This window comes from Cyprinodon tularosa, unplaced genomic scaffold, assembly GCF_016077235.1.
Source record: "Cyprinodon tularosa strain WSP-4 unplaced genomic scaffold, ASM1607723v1 ctg377, whole genome shotgun sequence".
Classification (NCBI taxonomy): Eukaryota; Metazoa; Chordata; class Actinopteri; order Cyprinodontiformes; family Cyprinodontidae; genus Cyprinodon; species Cyprinodon tularosa.
The window spans coordinates 546,414-568,931 of record NW_024039093.1 but is presented as its reverse complement, the minus strand read 5'-3'; the positions used below and the strand labels follow the sequence as shown (position 1 = coordinate 568,931).

The 22,518-nt window shown below is 39.1% G+C and overlaps 1 protein-coding gene across 1 annotated transcript; it reads right to left on the bottom strand.

Annotated features, from left to right (window-relative positions):
* Window positions 1-2,257: 2,257 nt before the first annotated feature.
* Window positions 2,258-21,283, bottom strand: top2a (DNA topoisomerase II alpha). The gene is made up of 35 exons (XM_038296773.1): window positions 21,266-21,283; window positions 19,720-19,866; window positions 19,484-19,574; window positions 19,333-19,396; window positions 19,105-19,250; window positions 18,914-19,011; window positions 18,622-18,834; window positions 16,776-16,949; window positions 16,383-16,484; window positions 16,158-16,295; window positions 15,931-16,069; window positions 15,698-15,855; window positions 15,489-15,614; window positions 15,192-15,302; window positions 14,846-14,951; window positions 14,610-14,719; window positions 13,387-13,479; window positions 13,198-13,312; window positions 12,961-13,082; window positions 12,701-12,849; window positions 12,380-12,611; window positions 10,413-10,547; window positions 9,918-10,118; window positions 9,637-9,832; window positions 7,764-7,855; window positions 7,521-7,667; window positions 7,353-7,436; window positions 7,015-7,218; window positions 6,810-6,927; window positions 5,244-5,408; window positions 4,912-5,092; window positions 4,782-4,837; window positions 4,589-4,708; window positions 2,807-3,033; window positions 2,258-2,703 (listed from the first exon to the last, which is right to left on the bottom strand). Exons 1-35 carry the CDS (start codon window positions 21,281-21,283, stop codon window positions 2,554-2,556), a joined length of 4,728 nt encoding a protein of 1,575 aa, XP_038152701.1. The 3' UTR covers window positions 2,258-2,553.
* Window positions 21,284-22,518: the final 1,235 nt, after the last annotated feature.

The window sequence follows — 22,518 nt, the reverse complement described above, 5'->3', positions numbered from 1 at the left end:
AAACTTCCCGGAATGAACCCAAAGGCAAAGCAAGACAGAGCGAAACCCCTCGGTCTAGTCCTCTGCTGGTCTCTCCAAATGGTTTGAGCATGAGATCTGTCCTGATCCTTAATTGAGCGGGTGGTAACAGTTCGAAGGAAATTCCTTCTACGCCCTAATCTGCATCAAGAGTCCCAGTCAAGGGATGATGTTTACCCAAGAAAGGCAACTCTTGATGAGCGTTTCAAAGCGCTTCCTTAATGGCAGGAAGAGTTTGTTTCATGTTGAAGCACAAGTTTCCCTGATCACAAGGGGATAACAAGGCATAAAAATAATTATAGAAACAGCTGGCAATCAGAACCACGCTAATGAATAATGTAAGTTATATATTTCTGTAGTTTATATTTTTTGGTGTTGTGTTCAATGAAATTGAAATCAGGATGTTGAATATGAATTATTTCGAATAAACTGAATTGTAGCTCTCTTGAATCGTCCATTCATCCTGCTCTTAGCAGTAAAGATTATATGAGATTCTTTATAATTAAGAATGAATCTATTAAAAACTGGGTCACCGGCAGCCCTCTAAACATGATTGGTTTATGTCTTTTAAGGTGAAGCAGCATGGGAAGTAACAAAAGAATCTGAACCAGGTTTGGACTGTTTTCATTAAATTAATATGTCAAAGTGAGCAATGTATGTTAGATCCAGTTCCAACCGAAATATTTAAAGAAGAATTCCCTCAGATTTCCACTTCTATTTTTGGCCAGATGAAGTTAGTATGATGAGAAAAAGCAGAGGACATAAAGTTAGAGGTTGAACTAATAAATACTACAGGATGGGATAATAGAGATAGAGTTAAATAAAATAAAAAAAAAAAGGCCCCTATGTCCTCCAGCAGCCTAAGCCAATAGAAGCATAACTATAGAGATAGCTCAGGATAACCTGAGCCACTCTTAACTATAAGCGGGATGGAGCCAAATACAGGACCATTCTGGGGTTCAAAAAAGACCTGAGACTGAGATTCATTTTCCAACAAGACGATGATCCATAACAATCTACAAATAAACATATTCAGGCTTTACAGTGGCCAAGTCAAAGTCTAGACCTGAATCTAATCTAGAATCTGAAAACTGCTGTTCAAAAATGCTCTCCTTCCAACCTCAATGAACCTGAGCTGGTTTTGCAGGAAGAATAGGCAAATATTTCCCTCTCTTCATGAGCAAAACTGATAAAGAAGCCTGAAATGTGCCAAAACATTAAAAAGTTCAAGGGGGGTGAATACTTTCACAGGGCACTGTATTTAATGAAATTTTTTTGCCTGAGTAGGTATGAAAATATTTGGTGTAAATAACTATTTCCTCTCCGTCTGTCTCAGGTGCTCACATTACAAACTTGCACTGAACTGAACAGCAAGTCTGACCTGTTGCCACGTTTAATCAAGATGGAGGATTGCTGCAAAGTCCATGACGTGTCAATTTAGTACTAACTGGCATTTTAGCCCCAACTTACCTGCGTTATTTTATTTGAAAGCCATCTAATTGGATATAAATGTGCACCATTGGTTTAATGTGAATTTAATCATCCACACAGCAATTAGAGCCTTTAAGTGTCAGGAGTTGACATCTATTGTTTAAACTGTAAGCAAAAATCCGTTATAGTAATGAAACTTGATTTAGCAGAAAAATTAATCAGATTTGAATTAATGAGAACTAAAGATATGAATTCAAAATTTCTATTTATTCAAAAATATTTTTGAGGTTTTGAGGCTAGATTTGAAGTAGAGATCTATTCAGGAAACTGACTTCTTTTTGGACTTTTGTGCAGTTTAGTTAATCTGGACATTTTGTCACGTAAAATGTCCAACTCAAAATCTGTTTTTTTCCTTTACTGGATTGTGATCATTCTATTTAATAATAGTAATTGACTTTATTGATCTCACACTGGAGAAATGTAACTCTGCATTTAACCCATCCCCTTGGGGAGCGGTGGGCTGCCATCATGGAGTGCCTGAGGAGCGATCGGAGGTTAAGGGTCTTTGCAGAGTGGCAGTCTATTACTGGAGCTCGAACTCAGAACCTCAGAATTCAAAGCTCTATGCCCTAAGCACTAGGCCGCCACTTCCTGCACACTTTTTACCACAATTTTTTATTAGGTTAGAAAATACAGTCATAATTCCCAGTCTCTTTTCCATTCAAACGGGTTTCTATAATGCTTTCCTCATACAAGCCTGACTTTTGGGAACCAGATTAACGGAACAAAGGAAAACTGCTCATAGGAGTTGAACTCAGAAGAAACTTTATTTTTCAACACAACCACTGAAATATGTACAGGACAAAAACAACATACTAGAGCACACTGGTTCATAAACACACCAGAAGTTTTGATATAAAACGTGTTAAGGACAACTTTCAATAAGAGAACCTTTTAAAAGTTTAAAGTTATTTTTTTACATTTTAATCAAGCTTTGTGCAGAAGCAAATTCTGGTAATAAAAGCAAAGCTGTATTGAACGGGGAAAAATGCTGGTTTTCTAAAACTTCTGGATCTTTTTTACTACAAAATCCTAAACCCCGGTTTAAAAGTCTTCATCAGAGTCGGAGTCAAGGTTGTAGGTCACGGGTTTCCGAGCACGTGAGGGTTTATCCCGTGGTGCCACGGCAACGGTGGCTGCTTCCTCTTGGTCTGACAACTGGAAGCTATCATCTTCGATACACCTCTTGGTTTTCTACAAAATACATGTTTGGTTTGTGAATTTCAGCAAAAATAAAAAATAACGTTCAAAGTCAAAATCAAAGCCTGTGGGTAGAGAGTTTAGGACAGAGACCGACCTTTCCAGCACCGTATGATTTAGCCTTAAGCCGTGACATGAGGTCGTCTGAGCTGCTGTCCGACTCGTCGCTGAGCTCCTGTTTACGTTTTGAAACGGTGTTTTTTGCAGGAACGTTCCTCATCTCTTCTGAATCACTGGAGTCCAACTTGGGGACCTTTTTGGCCACGGGCTTGGATGAAGGTTTAGACTTGGAGAGAGCATCAAGGATTGAAGGCTGCCTCTCATCTGGAAAAAAGAAAAACACCAAGTAGAAACAGTTCATTAGAGGTTTAATAATTCAAAGCAATGATGAAGTCGCTTCAATAGGCCTATGGTAAATTATAGAACTGCATATTTTAGGTGCAGGGGGATAAAAGAAAAAGGTTGAACTGTAATGTTTATGTCAAAGCATTTTCTCTCCACTTTAAAATTAGTTTGGTTGTAAGTAAACACATTTATCACCCTAAGCCCAGAATTTATACACAGTTGTAAAATATTTTTCTTCATTTAGATTATTAATTTCAACATTGCACCTGGAGTTATGCTACATTTAGGTATGAAAATAATTTGAAACACCAAAAATAACAGTAAATTATAAATCGTATGTTGACTTTAATATTAACATCTTTTGTGCACACAAGAAATATGAATTATGTCCATCTTAGGGCCTCGAATTGACCAATTTCATTGAAAGTCGAGTTGCCACATTCCCAGCAGCTACAATAGAACCCATTGTTAAATTAGCATAATTGAAATCAAAGTGCAAATTTAGAAAAAGTGTTAAAATAACTTGGTTACATTTTCCTGTACGATTTTTTCAATGCACGCAGCTAAAGCTCAGTGTACAACGAAACCACAGGGTTTCACAGCAGACGGTATGTTCTTACACTGTGCGGCCCGACGCTCTGTTGCGATCTGCTTACACTGTACGTCTAAGAAAAAAAACACGTCGGACTCAGATCAGCAGTGAGATGGCGCTACTCGGACTCGTCTATCGGGAAGCCAAACCAGTAGATATATATGAAGCTCACTAGAGCGAAACGTGCTGCCTTGGCAATTTGTGCAATTTTGTGCTGAAAGCCCTAAAAAGAAAATGCGATGATGTATTTGGAAAAACACATGGCTGAGCAAACATGGCTACTATGGCTGTATGGTGTTAGCCCTGCTTAAAGCTGCTAACCCTTTTTGCAAATCACCATTTGAAATGTAGTTAAAACATCTATTGTTTTTTTACCTTTTTTAGTCACTCAACGTTTAATCTTCAGCTAAATATAAAAACAAAACCATCTAAGAGTTTTTATTTCTGCTTCAGAAATCAATATATTATGGTATAAAACTTATGATTTATTATTTATTCCTTTTTCCTAATATTAAATTCAATTAGGCCTATTCGGAATTAAATACATTTAAATAAACTTTTCTACAAAAACGTGGCTTTTATTGCATCGCAAAGCTAAAAGGCTTGAAAATAAAAGTCTGAAATAATTCTTTGTATTTTGGTTGTTCTTATAAATCACTTGTAAAAGGCACCATGAGCTGTTTTTGTGTTGTTGTTGCTGTATAACCAAACTGATTTAGATGATTTACTGAGTTTATCAGATAAATTCTTTGGGGTTAGAATGATATAAACCGTATATAAACTCTGAAATCTCTGATGTTTATTTAAATCTGAGAAAAAAAGCAAAGTTACTCTGAAATCTTTTTTTCTTTATAATGTTAAAATTTCCTTTAAAAAAGTGTTCTTTGTTTGCAACAATACTGATAACATTCCCTCCATAGGGTTTCATTAGCGATGGGATACCTGCTGCCTTCTTGTTGGCAGCGGCTGCTTTCTTGGCTGGAGCAGCTTTTTTGGGGGCCGCCGCTTTGGGTTTACTTTGAGCGGGACGCGCTGATGCAGGCGCCGGATCATCGGACGAAGCTGTAAAGAAAAAATATCATTAATATCAACATATTCTGTAAAAAAAGGAAGGAAAAATCTGGAAAATACTCACTAGATGACTTGGTTTCAGTTTTTTTAACTGTCGTTTTGCCCTTTAACACCTTCTTCCTAACGGGATAAGAAGATGAGTGGGAAAGCTCTTTTTCTTTCGTTAGTGGTTCTAACGGTTTCCTCATACATACGTGGGTTCTGGAGCTTTGGGAGGTGGGGGTGGTGAGTTGACATCGCTCTCTGAAGCAACACTCGGCTCTGGGGCAAAGCTTGCATCATCATCGCTGACGACGGCTTTCCTCTTTCCAGAGCTCTTTTTTTCAAAGTCATCAAACTCATCTTCACTGTCAGACAGGCTGTACTTCACCGCAGCTTAGGGGTTAAATAACAGAGGGGTCTGTTTAGAGAGGAACTGATTTGCAGATGTATTTCAGATAAAAAGGCAGAACATGTGACAGTGGGAACTCAGAACCGCCTGAAGTCAGTCCAAGAAAACCTGCTTGAAGCCTTAAAACATCGGTACCTTTGGTTTTGCGAACGACCCGCTCCCGGGGGGCGCTCACTGCCTCTTCCTCCAGATCGCTCCCTGAAAAGCCTTCAGAGTCCTCGTCTGACCACGGGTTCTTCTTCTGCTTCTTGGCAGCAGGCTTGAACTGCAGAGTGGTCTGTTTTCCAGACTTTGAAATGGCTGGGGAATTTTTATTTTACAGTTTAATGAAATGTGGTTCTTTAATACTCTGTCTATAGAATAAGTAAATGTTTACATCTTAGGCTGAACTCAGAGACATGCAGGTAGACGTTGTGTAACTCCTCAGTGGGTTTAGGATTCCAAAGCCAAAACATTTAGTTTTCTTCCTGAACACCCCATTTATACAAATTCACAGCGAGCCTTTTTCTATCTGGCTTTAGATCCTTTGTCATGATTCTGACTCAGCAGATTTAACAGATATTTCCGCTGCCCTGATGCTGATCTGTGGTCCTAATTAAGAACAAACAGGAAGTGTGGAGATACCAGTTTAATTACTGCGCCGTTCTGTCTGGCAGACGGGCTATAAGCCTCCAATTCTCCTCCTTTGTTGTTATGCAAAAACCTTAGAATCCAGTGAAACCTTCCCCTCCGTTTAGACGAGTCTCTGTTCCCACCAGTGAAATTCAACTGAGTGAATTTTGTTCACTTATTGTGAACAAAGAAAACATTTTGTAAACCTAAAATACAGAAATTTAACAAAAAAATTTTTACATAAAAAAAGGATTTGAGAATAAATCTTGTTTCAGATTTTTTTTTGTCTTCTTTTCATTTCTCTTCCAATTGTTTTTTGTATTTATTTTTTCATAGATGTAAAAATCTTTTTTTATTCTTCCGTTTTCGAGCTTGGAAAAAAATAAAATAAAAATCATAGAAAACAGTGAAGTTACTCTTAAAGCCTTTTTTAAAGTTCCATTTATGGGTTATTCTCTTTTCATAAAATGCCTTTTTTTTGCAACATCACTAGAATGAAACTCCCTCCACTAACATGCTCATCTAAACTAGAGAATCCAACACCTGAGAATCAGTTGGACCCAAACTTCCTGATTTATATGCAAATCAACCAACAGCTTCTTCACAGAGGGGGTCGTTAGCTGAACAATCAACAGGTTTCTGGATCATTGCAGGAAATTTAAATCTCTTAAACCAGGTTATTTACCATTAAATCATCTTTTTAAAAGACTTTCTCATCCCATTTTGTCCTCTCAGGTCATACAGGTTGATCAGCTGAGATCGTGCTGCTAAAGCCGGGCATACACTTTGCAATGTTTTTCAATCGTTACAAGCAGCTGCTGCTCACTGTACGTGAAACCGCAGGGTTTAGTCGTACAGTGTGAGCTCACAGCTCACAATTTACTCAGCTCTGCAGTGAGATTGAGTCTGATCGCCCCTCGTAACCCCTTGTACACTACACGACTCACGATCAGGCTGAAAGTCAGCCCAATCGAAAGATTCTCGCACGACTAGAAAATGGCACAGTGTATGGTGGGCTTAAGGTGGCTGAAAGGAGCGTTTCCCTCCCACTGCTGCTACACCAGAGGAGATTTAATGAAACATCCTCACCTTTCTCTTTGGGCTCTGGTTTGGTTTTCTTAGCCAGCCGTGAAACCAAACCCATTTCCTCAATTGGTTCAATGTTCTCTGCATCCTCAAACTCCATCTTCATCACCACATCTTCATTCTGTAACAAAGAAGAGCAAATCTGTTCAGCGGCTGGAGTAACTCATTGGAGTCCAGTGTTTCTTGGTAGCAGATGAAAGTGATTTACCTTGACCTTCCTGCCTCTCTTGCCTTCTCCTTTCTTCAGATCAGCCTTCCTGGTGGCTTCAGCTTTCATGGTGCTGGTGACGCGGGGAACGACCCGGCGGCCCTGCGGTGTGGGCAGCGTCTCCTGCTTCACCTTCAGAGCCTTGCCCTTTCCAGTTTTCTTCACGGGGGCCACTGCGTTCTCCTTTTCGCTTGCCTCTAAATGCTAAGCACATAAACGGAACCGGATTTAACACTAAAACACCAAGAGCTTGACAAGATGAGCTTCCAGAAATTAAAGCGTACAGCAGGGTTTATTAATAACTTTGATGTGAAACATTGATCACAAAGAGACGGTACCTCCAGTTCCTCAGAGAAGGCAGCCAGGTCCTCCTTCCAAAGGTCTGACGGGGTCTTTTTCTTCAGAGTGTTCAGCTCAGTCATCTGGGTTGGAGAGAAACAAAACTTCACTCAACCGACCAATACAGTGATCAGATTCTATGGCGCAGAGGTTGAATCCTTAACCACCTTAGCATCCCTCTGCTTGCACAGCTCCTCCTTCTTCTCTTTGGTCAGGAACCACATGGGCATGCTCAGCAGGTAGTTGTAGTCGGGTCCACTGTTGTCCTCTTTTTCTTCTCCCTCTTCCTCTTCATCTCCCAGCTCCTCTTCATTCTAGAAAAACAATCCAACACATATGATGGTTCATTGGCTGGCTGTTGCATTGGTTCAGTAAAATCTTTAATAAAACTTTTTTTAAAAGAGCCGCACCTTTTCTTGAGCCTGTTTCCAAGCTTTGACCGGGTCCGAGTCGTAGCCCATCTGCTGAAGCATGCGGATCAGCTCCTTTTTAGGTTTGTTTTCTAGAAGATATACGTTTTTCATTCTTTAGAAAGTACAGAGTAAAATGAATAAAAATGAAACTTAAAATCTTTTCTGATTAAGAAGTTTTTTAAAGTGTGACGTTGCCATTTTTGCAGATGTTATATTTTCAAAAGTCTCTTCTTCTATGTTAAAGGGGAACACTGTTTTTTTTTTTTCTTTTTTCCTACATTGGGCCCTTGATTTTAAGTTATTCCATCATGTTCTACTCACCTATATGAGTTTTGTGTCATTTGGAGCCGTTCTGAAGATATTCCGTTATATCCAGTAACGTCTTCCTATGGGCAGCGAGTTGAAGGCACAAACTAAAATGTTCATAATTGATCATTTATGGTACGCCAGCATTCATAACATGTAGGCGAATCGCTGTCCCCCAGACATCGGAATATCTTCGGAATATCTTCAGAACAGCTCCAAATGACACAAGACCCATATGAGTGAGTAAAACATGATGTAATAACGTAAAATCAAGGGCCAAATGAAAAAAAAAGTGGCGTTCGCCTTTAAGCTTTACAGACATTATTCTGTTCAAAGATCACAATATCTTCACTTCTGGGGGCAGGACAGACAAAGACAGAGGAGTGAAGAAGCATTTCCATTGGTCAAGAGTTTGGGGACAATTTTTTTCCACTTCTTCAAATTTCCATTTAGAAAACAGTGTTCTTTGCGAACAACAATGATGGAACCAAATTGATTCCATATGGAGCAACAGTTCCAGAACATTTTAGCCTGCGATACATAAAGACGCCAGACTGGTTCCCCCACATGTTCCTTCACTCTATGAATATACAGAGAAGGCTTTCTGTGCATTTTAACATGCATATATATTTTAAATGAAATCAATCATTTGAAATGTATTTTTAAATTTTTTCATGTTGCATTTATTAATATAAATAAAGGTTCTTATTTTGAGGGATAGTTCCATCTGTGCATTTCCTGATAAATTTTGATCCTCCATTAACCTCGGTGATCACACCACAATGAAAATTTGCAGTCCCTACTTTGAGAACTCTTGGTTTAGAGTAAAGTTAATCAACTTAGTATGCTAGTTAAGATTACCTTTTTTTTCTACTGATCATAAATACAAGTAAAATGTTCATTAGATTGCATTCGAGTCATTGAGTCGATGCAATCAGCTGGTTTTCCTTAGAAAACGTTGAATCAATTTGACTGGATGATCTGATGAACTGTAAAATGATTGAGATGAAGTGTTGTGAAATGGCGCTATAGAAATAAACTGAATTGAATATTTGACTGAATATGAGAAACAAATAGGTAAAAATCCTGCATGTTTTTAGTCATTTGCTTTTCTCGAACGGATCCACTTGGCAACTCTTTGCTCTCTCACTGCTACGTTTGTCTTTTATTTCCTAAAAGTTATGTTTTTCACAGATGAACCTTTTCTGTCAAACAGCAGAGACATGATGTGAATATTGATAGCCTTAAAATGATCAACATGGAAGACGTATCTGGTAACAGTCTAATTTGGCATCACACTGGTAGCAAATGTGCTGATTTTGCTGCTAAATTCAGATTCTTTATCATTTAAGCATTAATATAATAAAACCCTCAGGCAACCTGAAAATGTTAAATCTGGGTTATTTCTGTAACTCAGCTGTGTTTCTGTTTCCATGTTCAGACTGAAGTAGTTTTTTATGATGTTTTATCCACAGCATAAAATGCAGTATCAAATATTTTACTGCATTGTCCATATCAATTTTGCCATTTTTGCAAATGTTTTAAATGAAAAGCAGCCCCGTACCAATGACCAAGGTTCCCTGAATCTTCTCCAAGATGAAGCGGGCCTGGTTGGAGAGTTTGGAGCTTTCTGCTCCCAGCATGCCGACCAGCCAGTCCTTCCTCAGCACGTAGTACTTCATCCTCAACTCAAAAAAGTCCTTCAGGATATCCTGGACAGACTCGTACTTCTTCAAGCTGCCGACGTGGTCAAACAGAACCTAAAAATGGAGAAAACTACCTTTAATGACCCGATAGTAAGACATAACAGTTGCTGTGCATGTGAGCCAGAGATGCAGCCGTTACCATGGAGTTGCAGGTGAGGGAGCTCTGCAGCTTGAAGACTTTATGGAGGCCGGCGGCCTCAGCCTCCCTCAGCTTCTCCTCGGTCATCTTGACCACGAAGCGGACCGTGGTATCGGTGTGATAATCCTTGTAGTCAGTGATCAGAGGAAGAGCTTTTTCTGTCCCGTTCAGCATCGGCTCCAGAACATTCTCCTTGTACGCCTAACGTGACACAAAGAATAAAGCTGAACTCCATGTTCTCAGGATTTAGAATCGGTTTATGGTAAAATATCTGTTTTTTAATTTAATAACACACTTTTGGAGCTTTTAAACCATAAATCCTAATTTACATCTAAATAATAATCATGAAAAGAAATTTATCATCATGTTAAAAAGAAAAATAAAGTGTTTTTATTTTTTAGAGTTAACAGGTTTTAGAAATTTTAAATATCACATATTTGTAAAGTCAAGCAACCTGCTGCATGTTTGACACATTCCCTTCGAATAAAGACTCACCTGAGTCCAGCTTTTAACCGGCAACTCTGAGATCTCGATGGTGGTGGAGTCGAGGATGGAGACCTCTCCACTGTTCATGTACTGATTATCCATCACCTGCTCAATCGTGCCTCTGAAGTTCTTGTAGTTTGGAAGCTATGGAAGAAAGAAAAAAATTATCACCCATTTCTCCTTGGGGTAGGACATTTCTGACACCCAGCTGTCCTCACTATAGATTTAATATACAAGTAGACCCGCATTGAACGCTTTCGCCTATGAGCCCCGACATGACTTGGTGGCGCCATCTTGGGGCGGTCGACAGCACCACTCAGTGTAATGTGTGGAGCAGGCACAGAATCTATTTAAAGGAGAAGTTCGGTTTTTAACACTTTTAGCCCATTTTCTGTAGTGTCCAGGATGAAATCGAATGATCGACACCAAAAGTTTGACAATTGGTCCTGTCTCTGCTATGTGGCTCATGCAGAATCCCCCCCTGGCTGCTTTAGAATGGCTTCCATTGTGCATGTCCGATAATGTCCTTAAAACAACCTTAAACGTTCTTTTTTAAAAATATGCTACTCACCGTGTCGTCAGCGCTGTTCAATGACGTTGCAAAAAAATTTTCGTGAAGAAAAAACGTTCCTGTAGTGTTTTATTTAGCATTTTGTAAATCCCATTGAGTTCTGTTGGAATAGTCAATATTCCCCTGCCACCGGAAACGGAAATGGGGCCTGTTTACACAGTTGTAGTCTTTTCGCTTCACTCTGTGTACTCCGACGTCGAGGTGCTAACGTCTCTGTTAAACACTTTAAAAAACTCTGAAAATGGAATACGAAAGGTGGATTCTTGATTCTCGACGTCGGAGTACACAGAGTGAAGCGAAAAGACTACAACTGTGTAAACAGGCCCCATTTCCGTTTCCGGTGGCAGCGGAATATTGACTATTCCTACAGAACTCAATGGGATTTACAAAATGCTAAATAAAACACTACAGGAATGTTTTTTCTTCACGAAACTTTTTTTGCAACGTCATTGAACAGCGCTGACGACACGGTGAGTAGCATATTTTTAAAAAAGAACGTTTAAGGTTGTTTTAAGGACATTATCGGACATGCACAATGAAAGCCATTCTAAAGCAGCCAGGGGTGGATTCTAAATGAGCCAAAAAGCAGAGACAGGACCAATCGTCAAAATTTTGGTGTCGATCATTCGATTTCATCCTGGACACTACAGAAAATGGGCTTAAAGTGTAAAAAACCGAACTTCTCCTTTAACTCGCTGAATATTTAACTAAATTTCTCGTTTAGTTTTTTCTTTTTTTGCTAAAAAAAAAACAAATGCTTCAGTGCATTTAAATATTCTTAGTAGGGTTAACAGAAATAAAATATTCTGATCAGATGTATGTTGCAAAGCACAGCCACTTATATATATATATATACACATACACACACACATACACCTCTCTCGATATGTATATCTGACTATATATATATACATAAATATACTGTAAAATGTCCACAGCTGAATATGGATGAGCTTTAAATGCACAATATTTTTGTAAAAACACTTTTCAGTACAGTATGTAATTTCTCTAGGCTGTTTTTTTCAACTGTCACTTATTCTGTTATTTTTATATTTTTTAAGGTCCAGATTTTTGTGACCACTTTTGCTATAATATTTTGCTGCTGTGCACCACTATTTACTCACTGCCGGACTATTCCATTCTCTCTATATATCAATATATGTAGTGTGAATATCCCATTTCTTCAGTGATGTCTTAAAAAGCTCTGATTTCTTCTCAAAGCAATACCTCGAGCCCTGATGTCAACAATACTTCGATTCAAACTAAAATATGCCGCAGTGTTAAGGCATCCTCCTTCTGTTCTGCTTAAACCAACAAGTCGACCTCCCAACGATGGCGCCCGTAATTTCTGCACCGCTACAGTCAATGCGGGGTCTACTCTTATATTCATGTCTATGGTCCTCACCATGGGCAGAGGCTCCTGGCCGTTGAGCATCCTGTGGAGGTTGCTAATGATCTCACGGATGTCATAGTTTGGGATCTTGCTGGCCCAGCCGGTCCCGATACCTTCAGAGCCGTTCACCAGCACGGTGGGGATGATGGGAATGTACCACTCAGGCTCTACGCGCTGATTGTCATCGTAGTTGTACTTGAGCAGGTTGTCGTCCACTGGTGGGAAAACGAGGCGCGCCAAAGGGCTAAAAACATAAAAAAAAAAGGTCCAGAAGTTAGCGACTGGTTGGAAATCATGAGCTGGGAGGCCTTGCTGATAAAAGCTGGTAGTGACCTGAGCATGGTGAAGATGTATCGAGGACTGGCTGAGTCCTTTCCACCGTGCAGTCTGGTTCCAAACTGCCCCAGAGGCTGCAGCAGGTTCATGTTGTTGCTTCCCACAAAGTTCTGAGCTAAACCGACGATGGTCATCATCAGAGACACCTGAAAAATAAGAGTCTTGATTTAATGAACCTTTAATTCAATTCAACAGATTTTAACAAAAGAAGGAAAAATAAAATTCTGAAACACTTTAACTGCTGGAGCTCATCCCACCTCGCCATGGTGGTACGCAGACATCTCAGCCACTGATCCAGCCAGCTGGGCGACCTTCACCTCCCGCTTATCGTTCCTCTTAAAGCAGCAGTACAGCACCTTCCTCTGTCCTGGCTTCAAACCTGGAACAAGCGGCACATCAACATGTCAGACCAGACTGTAGACACAAGGTTTCCACTGATGGTGGCACAGCGCCACACTCTGGAGTCATGTTGGGCTGAAAGCATTTCTACTGACCGTCCACTAAGCAAGGAATGGACCGCTCATTGTCAGAGTTGGAGAAAAGCACGAGTTCCTTGTTGACAAAGTCGTTGTAGGACAAGGACTTGGTTGCTTGACCGTACAGGTAATCCTGAAAACAATGTAAACATGCTGTGACTGAGAACGGCAGCAACACGGCGTGATCAGCCTTTATTAGGAGCTCACCTCTGGGAGGTTGTGTTCCCTGCGCTGCCGCCTGTTGATCATGAAGTTTGTGAGCCACTCCTTCCTCTCGTCCACTTTCTTCTTGCTAAAGGCCTAATGGTTAAAGACAATACATTCAATATAAAGCACACTAAATACTACGCGTGTTATATGAGGACCAACTAGGAGTGGGCGATATATCTAATATACTCGATGTATCTCGATTTTTCCCAGGCACAATAGTTAAAATGACTATCGCAGCAAGTACAAATTCGCATGACAACATTAAGACGTCTGTATCTATTTCACTGAGAGTTTTTCCCCACATGCTTTGAATGCATCATAAACCCCTCCCCCAAACAGGATTATTTTCTACACAGCACGCATGCACACTACAGCAACCGGCAAACAAATTATGGCAACAGGTCTTTCAGCTAAGTAATATACAGCAGCGGTTTGGACTTCACCAAAAACCATTGCTGCAAAAGGTAGCAGTACAAATTTATTCCAGCACTTAATCTGCTGCAAAATAAAGAATGATGTAAACCTTGCATGTCGGTGTCTCCCGGCACACCAATTAAAACGTTCTATAAATCAGCTGTGGAGCCGATGGTGTCATTTGAAAAAGGATCCCATAGGAGAGAAAGAGATTGAGGGAAATCACATTCGCTATTTATTACTTTATTTAAATGTTTTAGATGCTCTGATACCGGTAATGTGATCTTCAGAGGTTTTGCAGGCGTTCTCTAAACTTAGCAATGTTGTCAAATTTAGAACTTTTTGTGCTTCTTTAAAATTCCGAGCATGTAAAGTACTAATAGTTTGGAGAGGCTCTGATAATGCTCTAATTTTTTGTTTTTTTTTTGGTAAATTTCTCTTTTAATTGTTTTTTTTTTTATAATGCACCAAAAGAGCCTTTTTCATTTTGTATTTTATTTAGTACTGCATTTTGCTTTGTTTCCTGTTTTGTTGCTGGGATCTTGTTAAAGGTCTAATACTGACACCCAAAGACATCATGTGGCAAAATTATAAGTGAACAGCTTTGAGCTGGTCAAAATTAAAAGAAAATAAATTTGAAACCAAAAGTTTGAACGAGTATATCAGTTAATTCTATTGTTTTTAAAGGTAATTTAAACATTTCTTAATATATATACAGAGTATCTTGATATAGCCCAAATATATTGTGATATTAGATTTTTTCATATCGCCCAGCCCTAGGTCCAACTGGATAAGGAGAATCTCACGAGGGTGATAGCTTCGTCATCTTCAGGGCCGGAGTATTTGAACGGGATGCGGTGTCTGTGCATATCAGAGAAGTACTCCTTGGCTTCCTGTGATGTGCTAGTTCCCAAACCTGGGGGAAGAAAGGAGAAGTTACGGCAATGAGCTGAGGACTAAAAGGACAGTAACGGTACTGTGGACAGTAACTTCTCTGCTTACTTGTCTGTGTTCTACTACCACACAGGGGTTTGGAACAAACCTTTGTAGTATTTGATTTTCCAGGATTTGTGGTTAGGCTGGGTCTCCTTCCACGCATTGAACTCAGGGATGCTGTAGAAGGACAGCTGGGTTTTCTTGTTAGAGGCCTAAAGAAGGAAAAGGACAGTCTCACTGCATTTATTTCTTTCATGGTAAAAAACGTTCTGATACAAAAAGACAGCAACAGGAGTTTTGCCACTAGGTGGCAGTGCTGTCTCTACATTGGTTTGCCTGCTGGAAATCCTTATTTGACACTACTGGTTGTAGTGACATAAAACAGTGCTGAAGCTGCCAGTTAATCAGATTGAAATAAGTGAAACCGGAAAAGAGTTATTTGAAGCATTTACTTTGATGATGGGCGTAATGAACTCCTCCAGGAAATTGTGGCGAAGCAGCGATGGCCAGTTGTGATGGATGAAGTTGATCAGCAGGCCCTTAATGTGGGATCCGTCCTGATCCTGTCAGAATAACAAACACAATCACATCATTAAAAAATGTGGAAACTTGAAAAATACTCAAAAGTCCTGATGAAAGTTAGTTTAAAATGTATTTTGTAACAATAATCCAACATGTGTTTTCTTTTAGTCTAGTGTTTTTACAGACCACAGGAAACCAGTAAACAGATGAACACAAAGTCAAATCACCTGATCTGTCATGATCATGATCTTGCCGTAACGCAGACTCTTCAGGGATTCTGGGTCGCTGTAGTTTTTCTTGTACTGGAGGCCGAGGATCTTGATTATATTGTTGATTTCAGCGTTTTCCATGATCTGAGGACGAAGAACATGAGTCATCATAGTGCTGGTTACCAAACCAGTGCCAACCTCCACATAGGGAATGATACGTTTGTCACCTGTTTGTGAGAGGCCTCCCGAACGTTGAGCATCTTTCCTCTGAGCGGGAACACACCGTAGCGGTCCCTCCCTACCACTCCCAGCCCAGACACGGCCAGCGTCTTGGCCGAATCTCCCTCAGTGAGGATCAGCGTGCAGCCGATGGAGTTCTTCCCACCTGTCAGAACAGGCGGTTAACAGCCTTGCGGCTTATTTTTTTTTGGAAAAGCAAAAGACGAGAGGAACACGTTACCTGCATCGTTGGCATCGTCCAGTTTTGGTACTCCTTTGATTTTCGTATGCTTCACCGCTGAGCATTTCTTGTTGAGCTGAGACTGAGCTTTGAACTTCACCCAGTTCATGATGCTTTCAACAATCCCACAACCTGTGGCCTAAAAGCAGCAGAAGACAAGGAGCTTTTAGAGAGAACTGGTCACAGCGTAGCCAATCTATTCCTGAACAATCCCAATCAATCAGAACCTGTTTAATGAACTTGTCACTGAGAGGACAAGTGGAGCCGAAGCTCTTCTGCTGCAGGGTCATGTTCTCTTTAGTCTGAGAGTCAAAGGTGGGGTTCTCAATCAGGCAGTTGACAAACAGCCACATGTGGTTTTTCACCTATAAAGTAAAGGATGTGTAGGCAGTTAGCTCCCAAAAGGGTAGAAAACCAGTAAAATCCCCATTTATAATCCCTGCTAAATATACCTGGAAAGGTTTGACCGTTACACCGGCTTTGTTCTTCTTCTTCACCACTTCAATGAGCTTTCCGACCACCTGGTCTGCCACATAGTCGACGTGTCTGCCTCCCTGAGATTCCAAACAAACACCATAAAATCTCATTAACAGAATAAGTGTTCAATCTTAATCAGAGTGACACAGCGAGCTGGAGAGCAGCCAAACATGTACTTTGCTGCCAAAAGACAGATCACTAGTTCAGCCTGAAGCAGCTTTTTAGATGCTTAATGAAGAAAAGTAAAAAATGACTGATTATATAAAAAACAAAAGCTGGAATATAAAGAATAAAATGAGGAGGGATCTTATAACCTCCATGTAAAATCTCTCCTACACGATGAATGCAGCTATAGAGATGAGGTTTACCTTTGTTGTAGCTATGCTGTTGACAAAGCTGACTTGCTGGAAACCTTTCTCACTCATGGTGAGGCAGACCTCCCAGCGGTCGTTGACCACCTCATGGACCACAGTGAGCGGACCACCCAGCTCATCCACCTTGTCCTTCACAAACATGTCCACATAGCTGCGGAAACCTGTAATCTGGAGCAGAGGGACGAGGTTTGGGATTCCTTCATGTTGTTCAAAAATACAATCATTAACCAACCAAATCAGTCAATGTATGGGGCCTACTTTAAAACTTCCTTTAGCGGGGTTTATACAGGAACGATTACCTCTACGTAATTTAATGCTTTTAGAAATAATTTAAATGCCATCAACAAGTACTCATCGACAGGCTGCAGCCGAATTCCTCGTCTTCCAGCCACTTTTGTTAGCATTAGCATTTTCCCACTCTTTAGCTTTTGTTTCCCAAACGTACGGCTTTACGATCAACCAAAAGCAGTTCCACACAAATATATTGTGATGTTCCTGATGAAATTATTTTTATAAACTTTTTTTTTTTATAAAGCATTTTAAATGCCCAATAATCACATTTAATGAATTTTAATGCCAATTAAGGCCTTAATTTCAAAAATAATAATTTAATAACCTTTTAATGCATGGAGAAAACCCTGGAAACTCTATTTAAATGAAGAACAAGATGCAACATTGAAAAAAGAGTAATCACATAAAAGTTTTAAAGGAAATTCTCATTTTGATATATTAAAAGGGATCATTTCTGGAAGCTTAATATTCCCATGCCAAGGTTTCTACATTTTTTTTTATCTATTCAGACTTCACAGAAAATAAAATTGTTCAATCAAATCTCTTCTACTGCAAAAAACAACCTATAAATAAGCCCAAATTTTTTAAAATAAGCGCAATAATCTTAAGCTTGAACGAGTAAATAAGATCTGCCCATAAAATTAGTATTTCTGTCCTTAAAACGACATAATTAGATTCCATGTACATTAAATAGTTAATAGAAGATGCTGTTTATTTATTTTTTAATAGCAAATTATCTGATTCCATTGGAAAATTGCCAGCCTTCTAAAACTCAATGGAAAATAGTCATTTCACGTTTCCATGAAATCTAACAATCTAAAAGTAATAATTTGCCTATAATCATCATCTGTAAATAAGATTATCTCCAAGATTCAGAGTTTTGGATATTATACGCTTTATATAATATAATGGAGTCTATTTTACTAAGTTCGAACATAAATCATCTGATTCCATCAGAAAATTGTTTCAGCTGTTCACAAACAGGTACACTAATTTAAATAAACATTAACGTACTTTGGTTTCACATCAGCAAAGATTAAGCATTGGCCAAAAAAGAAAATTAAATCTGATTTATTTATCATTCTGGCCAACCTAAGCAGCAAATAGAAATGTTGATTTTATTTCATTATTTGATAGTTTAGTGTTTTTACTATATTCATCAAATGTAAACAGGGTCGTTTCTGCTTGTTAGATCAGATGCAACTGATGCGGTGTGTTGATGTCCGTACGTTCCGTTCAATGGTGTCACATAATTAAGCGGGTCGACTCGACTCTGGTGTTCCCACAGCTCGCCAATCAGCGCCGAGGTGATATAAACGCGGGTCGCTGGCCGAATCGCTTGATGCGGGTAGACACGTGTCAGTGAGCTGTTCCCACTGCCACTGAAAGCCCATTGTTCCCGGGTTTTACAGCCAGTGGGAAAGGGTACTATATATAAGTTAAAGTGGTTGGAGAGATAACCAACCATGGTCTACTTTTTTTTTTTTTATAAAAAAGGTCAAAAACTGAAGAATTTTTTTTCTAAAATGACTTGAAACCAGAAACTTACTGGCAGCCTCTTGCCGTTGAAGAACACCTTGACTCCCTTTGTGGATCCAGCAATATCGTACGCTCTGCGCGTCATCAGAGCGACCGTATCTTTGTCCAGGATGCTCATCTTAAACTTGGACAGATCCGGCTTGAACGTGATGCACGTGTACTCCTCTCCTTCAAAAGGTTTAATGTTGGACTCTCCTGCTCTCCCCATGTTATCGTACCAACTCTGCAAGAAAACAAGGAACCGGATAAACAGCAGATCTTCACATAAACAACCCGACAAGCAGAACGAATCTTCTTCCCACCTGCTTGAAAACCTTCTTTGACTCTTTACAGGCCGTCTCCACAGTGAACTTTGTGCTGAAGATATTGCAAAGTTTGGCACCGTACCCATTACGGCCGCCTACAAGACAAACGAAAGGAAAATATCGTCTTACTTTCTGTTATATTTATTTTTTTAACCCAAATATGCTGGACGCCAAACAATCAAACTCACCGGTGACTTTCTTCTGATCATCGTCATAGTTACTGGAAGTGAGGAGCTGTCCAAAAATGAGGGCAGGAACGTAGACCTTCTCCACCTTATGCTGCACCACAGGGATTCCTTTCCCATTATTCCACACGCTGATGGTGTTGTTCTCCCTATGAAGACATGTTCATTTAAGCAGCTACTTCTTTGGTTGGCTATAAGCAGAAATGACTGATAAAGGGGGAGATTACTCACACGTCGATGTTAACTCGGATGCAGGACATGCTCTTATCCCTCTGTTTGTTGTCAGCTGCATTTACTTTAAAAGAGGAAAAACAAACTCAATAATAAAACAACAGGATGATTGACGTTACTCCTCTTTAAACCATGGATGCTAATTACTGACCGAGGATCTCATCAAAGATCTTATACAGGCCGGGCACAAATGTCACATCACGGCAGTTCAGTCCCACATCTTCATCATACACCCACATTTGCTGATGGGAAAGATGCAGATTAGTGATTACAGGGATGTTTACGCACTCTGCTAGGTGCTGCCAATCAACCTCCCACAGCTCCGAAGTCACAACAAAAGTCTTCAAGCATAAAAAAAATAACAAAAAATTCGAAGTAATTTCTTACTTGACTGACAGGCTCCACAGAGCCAATGTAGGTGTCTGGTCTGAGCAGAATGTGCTCCAGCTGCGTCTTCTTTTGGTAGATCCTCTCGACCGACAACCGCTTTGGATCCTTCTTTGTCTTTTCCACCGGTTTGTTTTCAAAAACAGCCTGCAGGGTAATTAAGTTTTCCAATATGAAAAGAGAACATAACATGAAGAATCTATATTCACTGAAATCCTTAAACTAAAACAAAAGTCCCATCTACAAAAACTGGCCTTAAACTATTGTGATTGATAAGGAACATCTTGGCTCTAATATTTTATAAAGGATGTAGATTTTTTCTGGCCAAAACATATTTCTCCCTAGTTTAGGTTTTCATGGACAGAAAAAAACATACTTTAGGTTCCTCAACGAAGGGAGATTTTAAATCACCAAAATAAATAAATAAATCTGAATAATTTTCCTAATTTAAGTATCAAGGCACATGGTTCTTACCTCTCATTTTCCATAATTTGTTGTTGTTGTTGTTTAGATGTCAACATTAATTAGGAAATCCAATCAGGACAGTTTAACATTTGATTTTTCTCATTTCAAGCACAACATTCGTGTTAATGTTGATAATAATCCGTCTTGTATGAAGTTTATGAAGACAGTAGATTTTAAAATGGTAACTTTTTAAAGAATCCTTTGAGGATTCTTCATGTGCACTTATTGTACGAATAATAAAAATGGATACCTGGATTTAGGTAATGTGAATATTAAACTAAATGTGATTTAAATCATATACAGTACATATGATATGATATGTAGAATGCATTTAACTTTAGATTAGAAAATCCCTTTATTTTTTCCACAATGGCGAAATTCGGGTGTTTACAGGAGCAAAATCATTATAGAATAAATGTTTAAGAATAACAGAATAGTGAGGAGTTAAAATATAATAAAATACTGTACTGTAAAGTTCTTTAACAATATAAAACTCTCTTATTCATTCAAAAATATATTTACTTAACTTAGAAACGCATTTAACAAATAACCTGTGACTTATAACTAGCAATTTAACTGGTAACTTTTTAGATAGTATACATTTGGAAAAGGTAGTAAGAAAATCAACAGAAAAAATTGTTTAATTCTTTGTGATATCGAGGTGCAAAACTTTAGCACTGATTTAATGTAAATGACTGAAACACATCCTAAGTGTTAGCAGACTGTGCAGAAAGACGACTTTATAATATTTCACCAGGGATAAATTCCACCAGCAGGAAAAATTAAAAACAAATCAAACCAACAGACATAAAATGCGCACCGTTAGCTAAACACACGTATGCTTTATTTATTTATTGTTTCCAATGAGATGCGAGCTATTCTGGAACAACAAAATGCATATTTAACCACTCCGTTGTATGTTTCGCGTTTGCAGCTTTTCGGTTTGCGAGGAAGAGCAAAATTCAAGACGTAAAACACAGGATGCTAGCTCGCTACTTTAACGGCTGGTAATGTACCATGGTTAAAAACAGTAAGCTAGCAATTAAAGTTCAAGTGAAGAAACTTTGACTTTTAAAATTACCTTCAACGGGTCAGCCATTCTTCCTCTGTTCAGTGATTACAATAATGTAAAAATGGCTGAAAATGAATAAGTTTTGAACAACCTAAACCCTGCAGCTACCGAGCTGAGCTCCAGCACTGAAAAAGTGAATCCTAGTTGAAAATTCGAATCCTGGGTAACCGGTTCCCGCTCGCTGCCTTAACCAATCAGATGAGAGAATGTTTTGACGACTCCTTCATCTCTCCAATAAGATGCTCCAATTCACGCCCACATCAAAACCAACCAATAGCTGACAGGAAAAGGAGCACAAGCCCACCCTTTTAGGTCTACGACCAATCAATCAGTCCTAACGTACCTCGGTGGATTTTGTTTCCTTATTCCAGGGTTTAAGTGCCATAAATTTGCACATTTTGATTATATGTTCAAAACTGTCTGCCAAAACGACGAACACAGTTATTTATGTGTCAGGATAATCACAGAAATACCTAGCCAAATCCATTCTGCAGAAATAATTATATCTGCCATATTTATTCAATATACAAGCGCCTTAAAAGTGTTTTTTTACTCAATTTTGACCTAATTCCCATTTTGTTATAAATACTTTTTGGCATTTTATGTGGAAAATTTGCAGAAATCAAGCACCGTGTACATCTCCCCACCCTGGGCACAGACTAGTCCACAAAAGTAGCTTCACATAAACAACACCCAGTGTCCCCCACTGAGATTGCATGAAAAAAACACGTCTTTCTTTCCTTCTTTTCTTTTTTTTTTAATCTGCAACATTTTTCTCTCTCAGCAAAAAGTTTCACAATTTTTGTCTTTTTTTAATTGTTCCTATACAACTTATACTTTCTACTCAATAATAAGCAATTCAACATATTTAGGCCTATGTCAACTCTATGTTTTGTCTATGTGTAGCACCGTACCACCAAAGCATAATCCTCATGTGTGTAAAATTAGACTTAGACAACTTTTAAATTTAGTTTTGTACAGCTTTCAGAATATTTCCATTTCTCAAAGTGCAGCACTGATCAGACGTAAACAGTTTGCGAGGAAAAGAAAAGGTGCAAAAAAACACACTGATATGGAAGTTCAGAGAATTAACTATATATGGTGCAATTATGCATTGTTTTGCTTTGGTTTTGCCATTTTCATGCAGAGTCTGTGACATGATTTAGAGTTTTTTCAACAGTTCAGCTGTCTGATGATGGTGGGGAAGAAGCTGTTTCGAAATCCGCTGAACCTGGGGTCATTGATGATTATCACAACGTCAT

Bases quoted from the DNA above. Each gene is read 5' to 3' on its own strand.
- top2a (XM_038296773.1), bottom strand. The intron at 13,083-13,197 runs GTCAGTAGAAAT...CGCTTGTTCCAG, and splicing joins CATTCCTTGCTTAGTGGACG to GTTTGAAGCCAGGACAGAGG. The intron at 5,409-6,809 runs GTGAGGATGTTT...AAAATTCCCCAG, and splicing joins ACCAGAGCCCAAAGAGAAAG to CCATTTCAAAGTCTGGAAAA.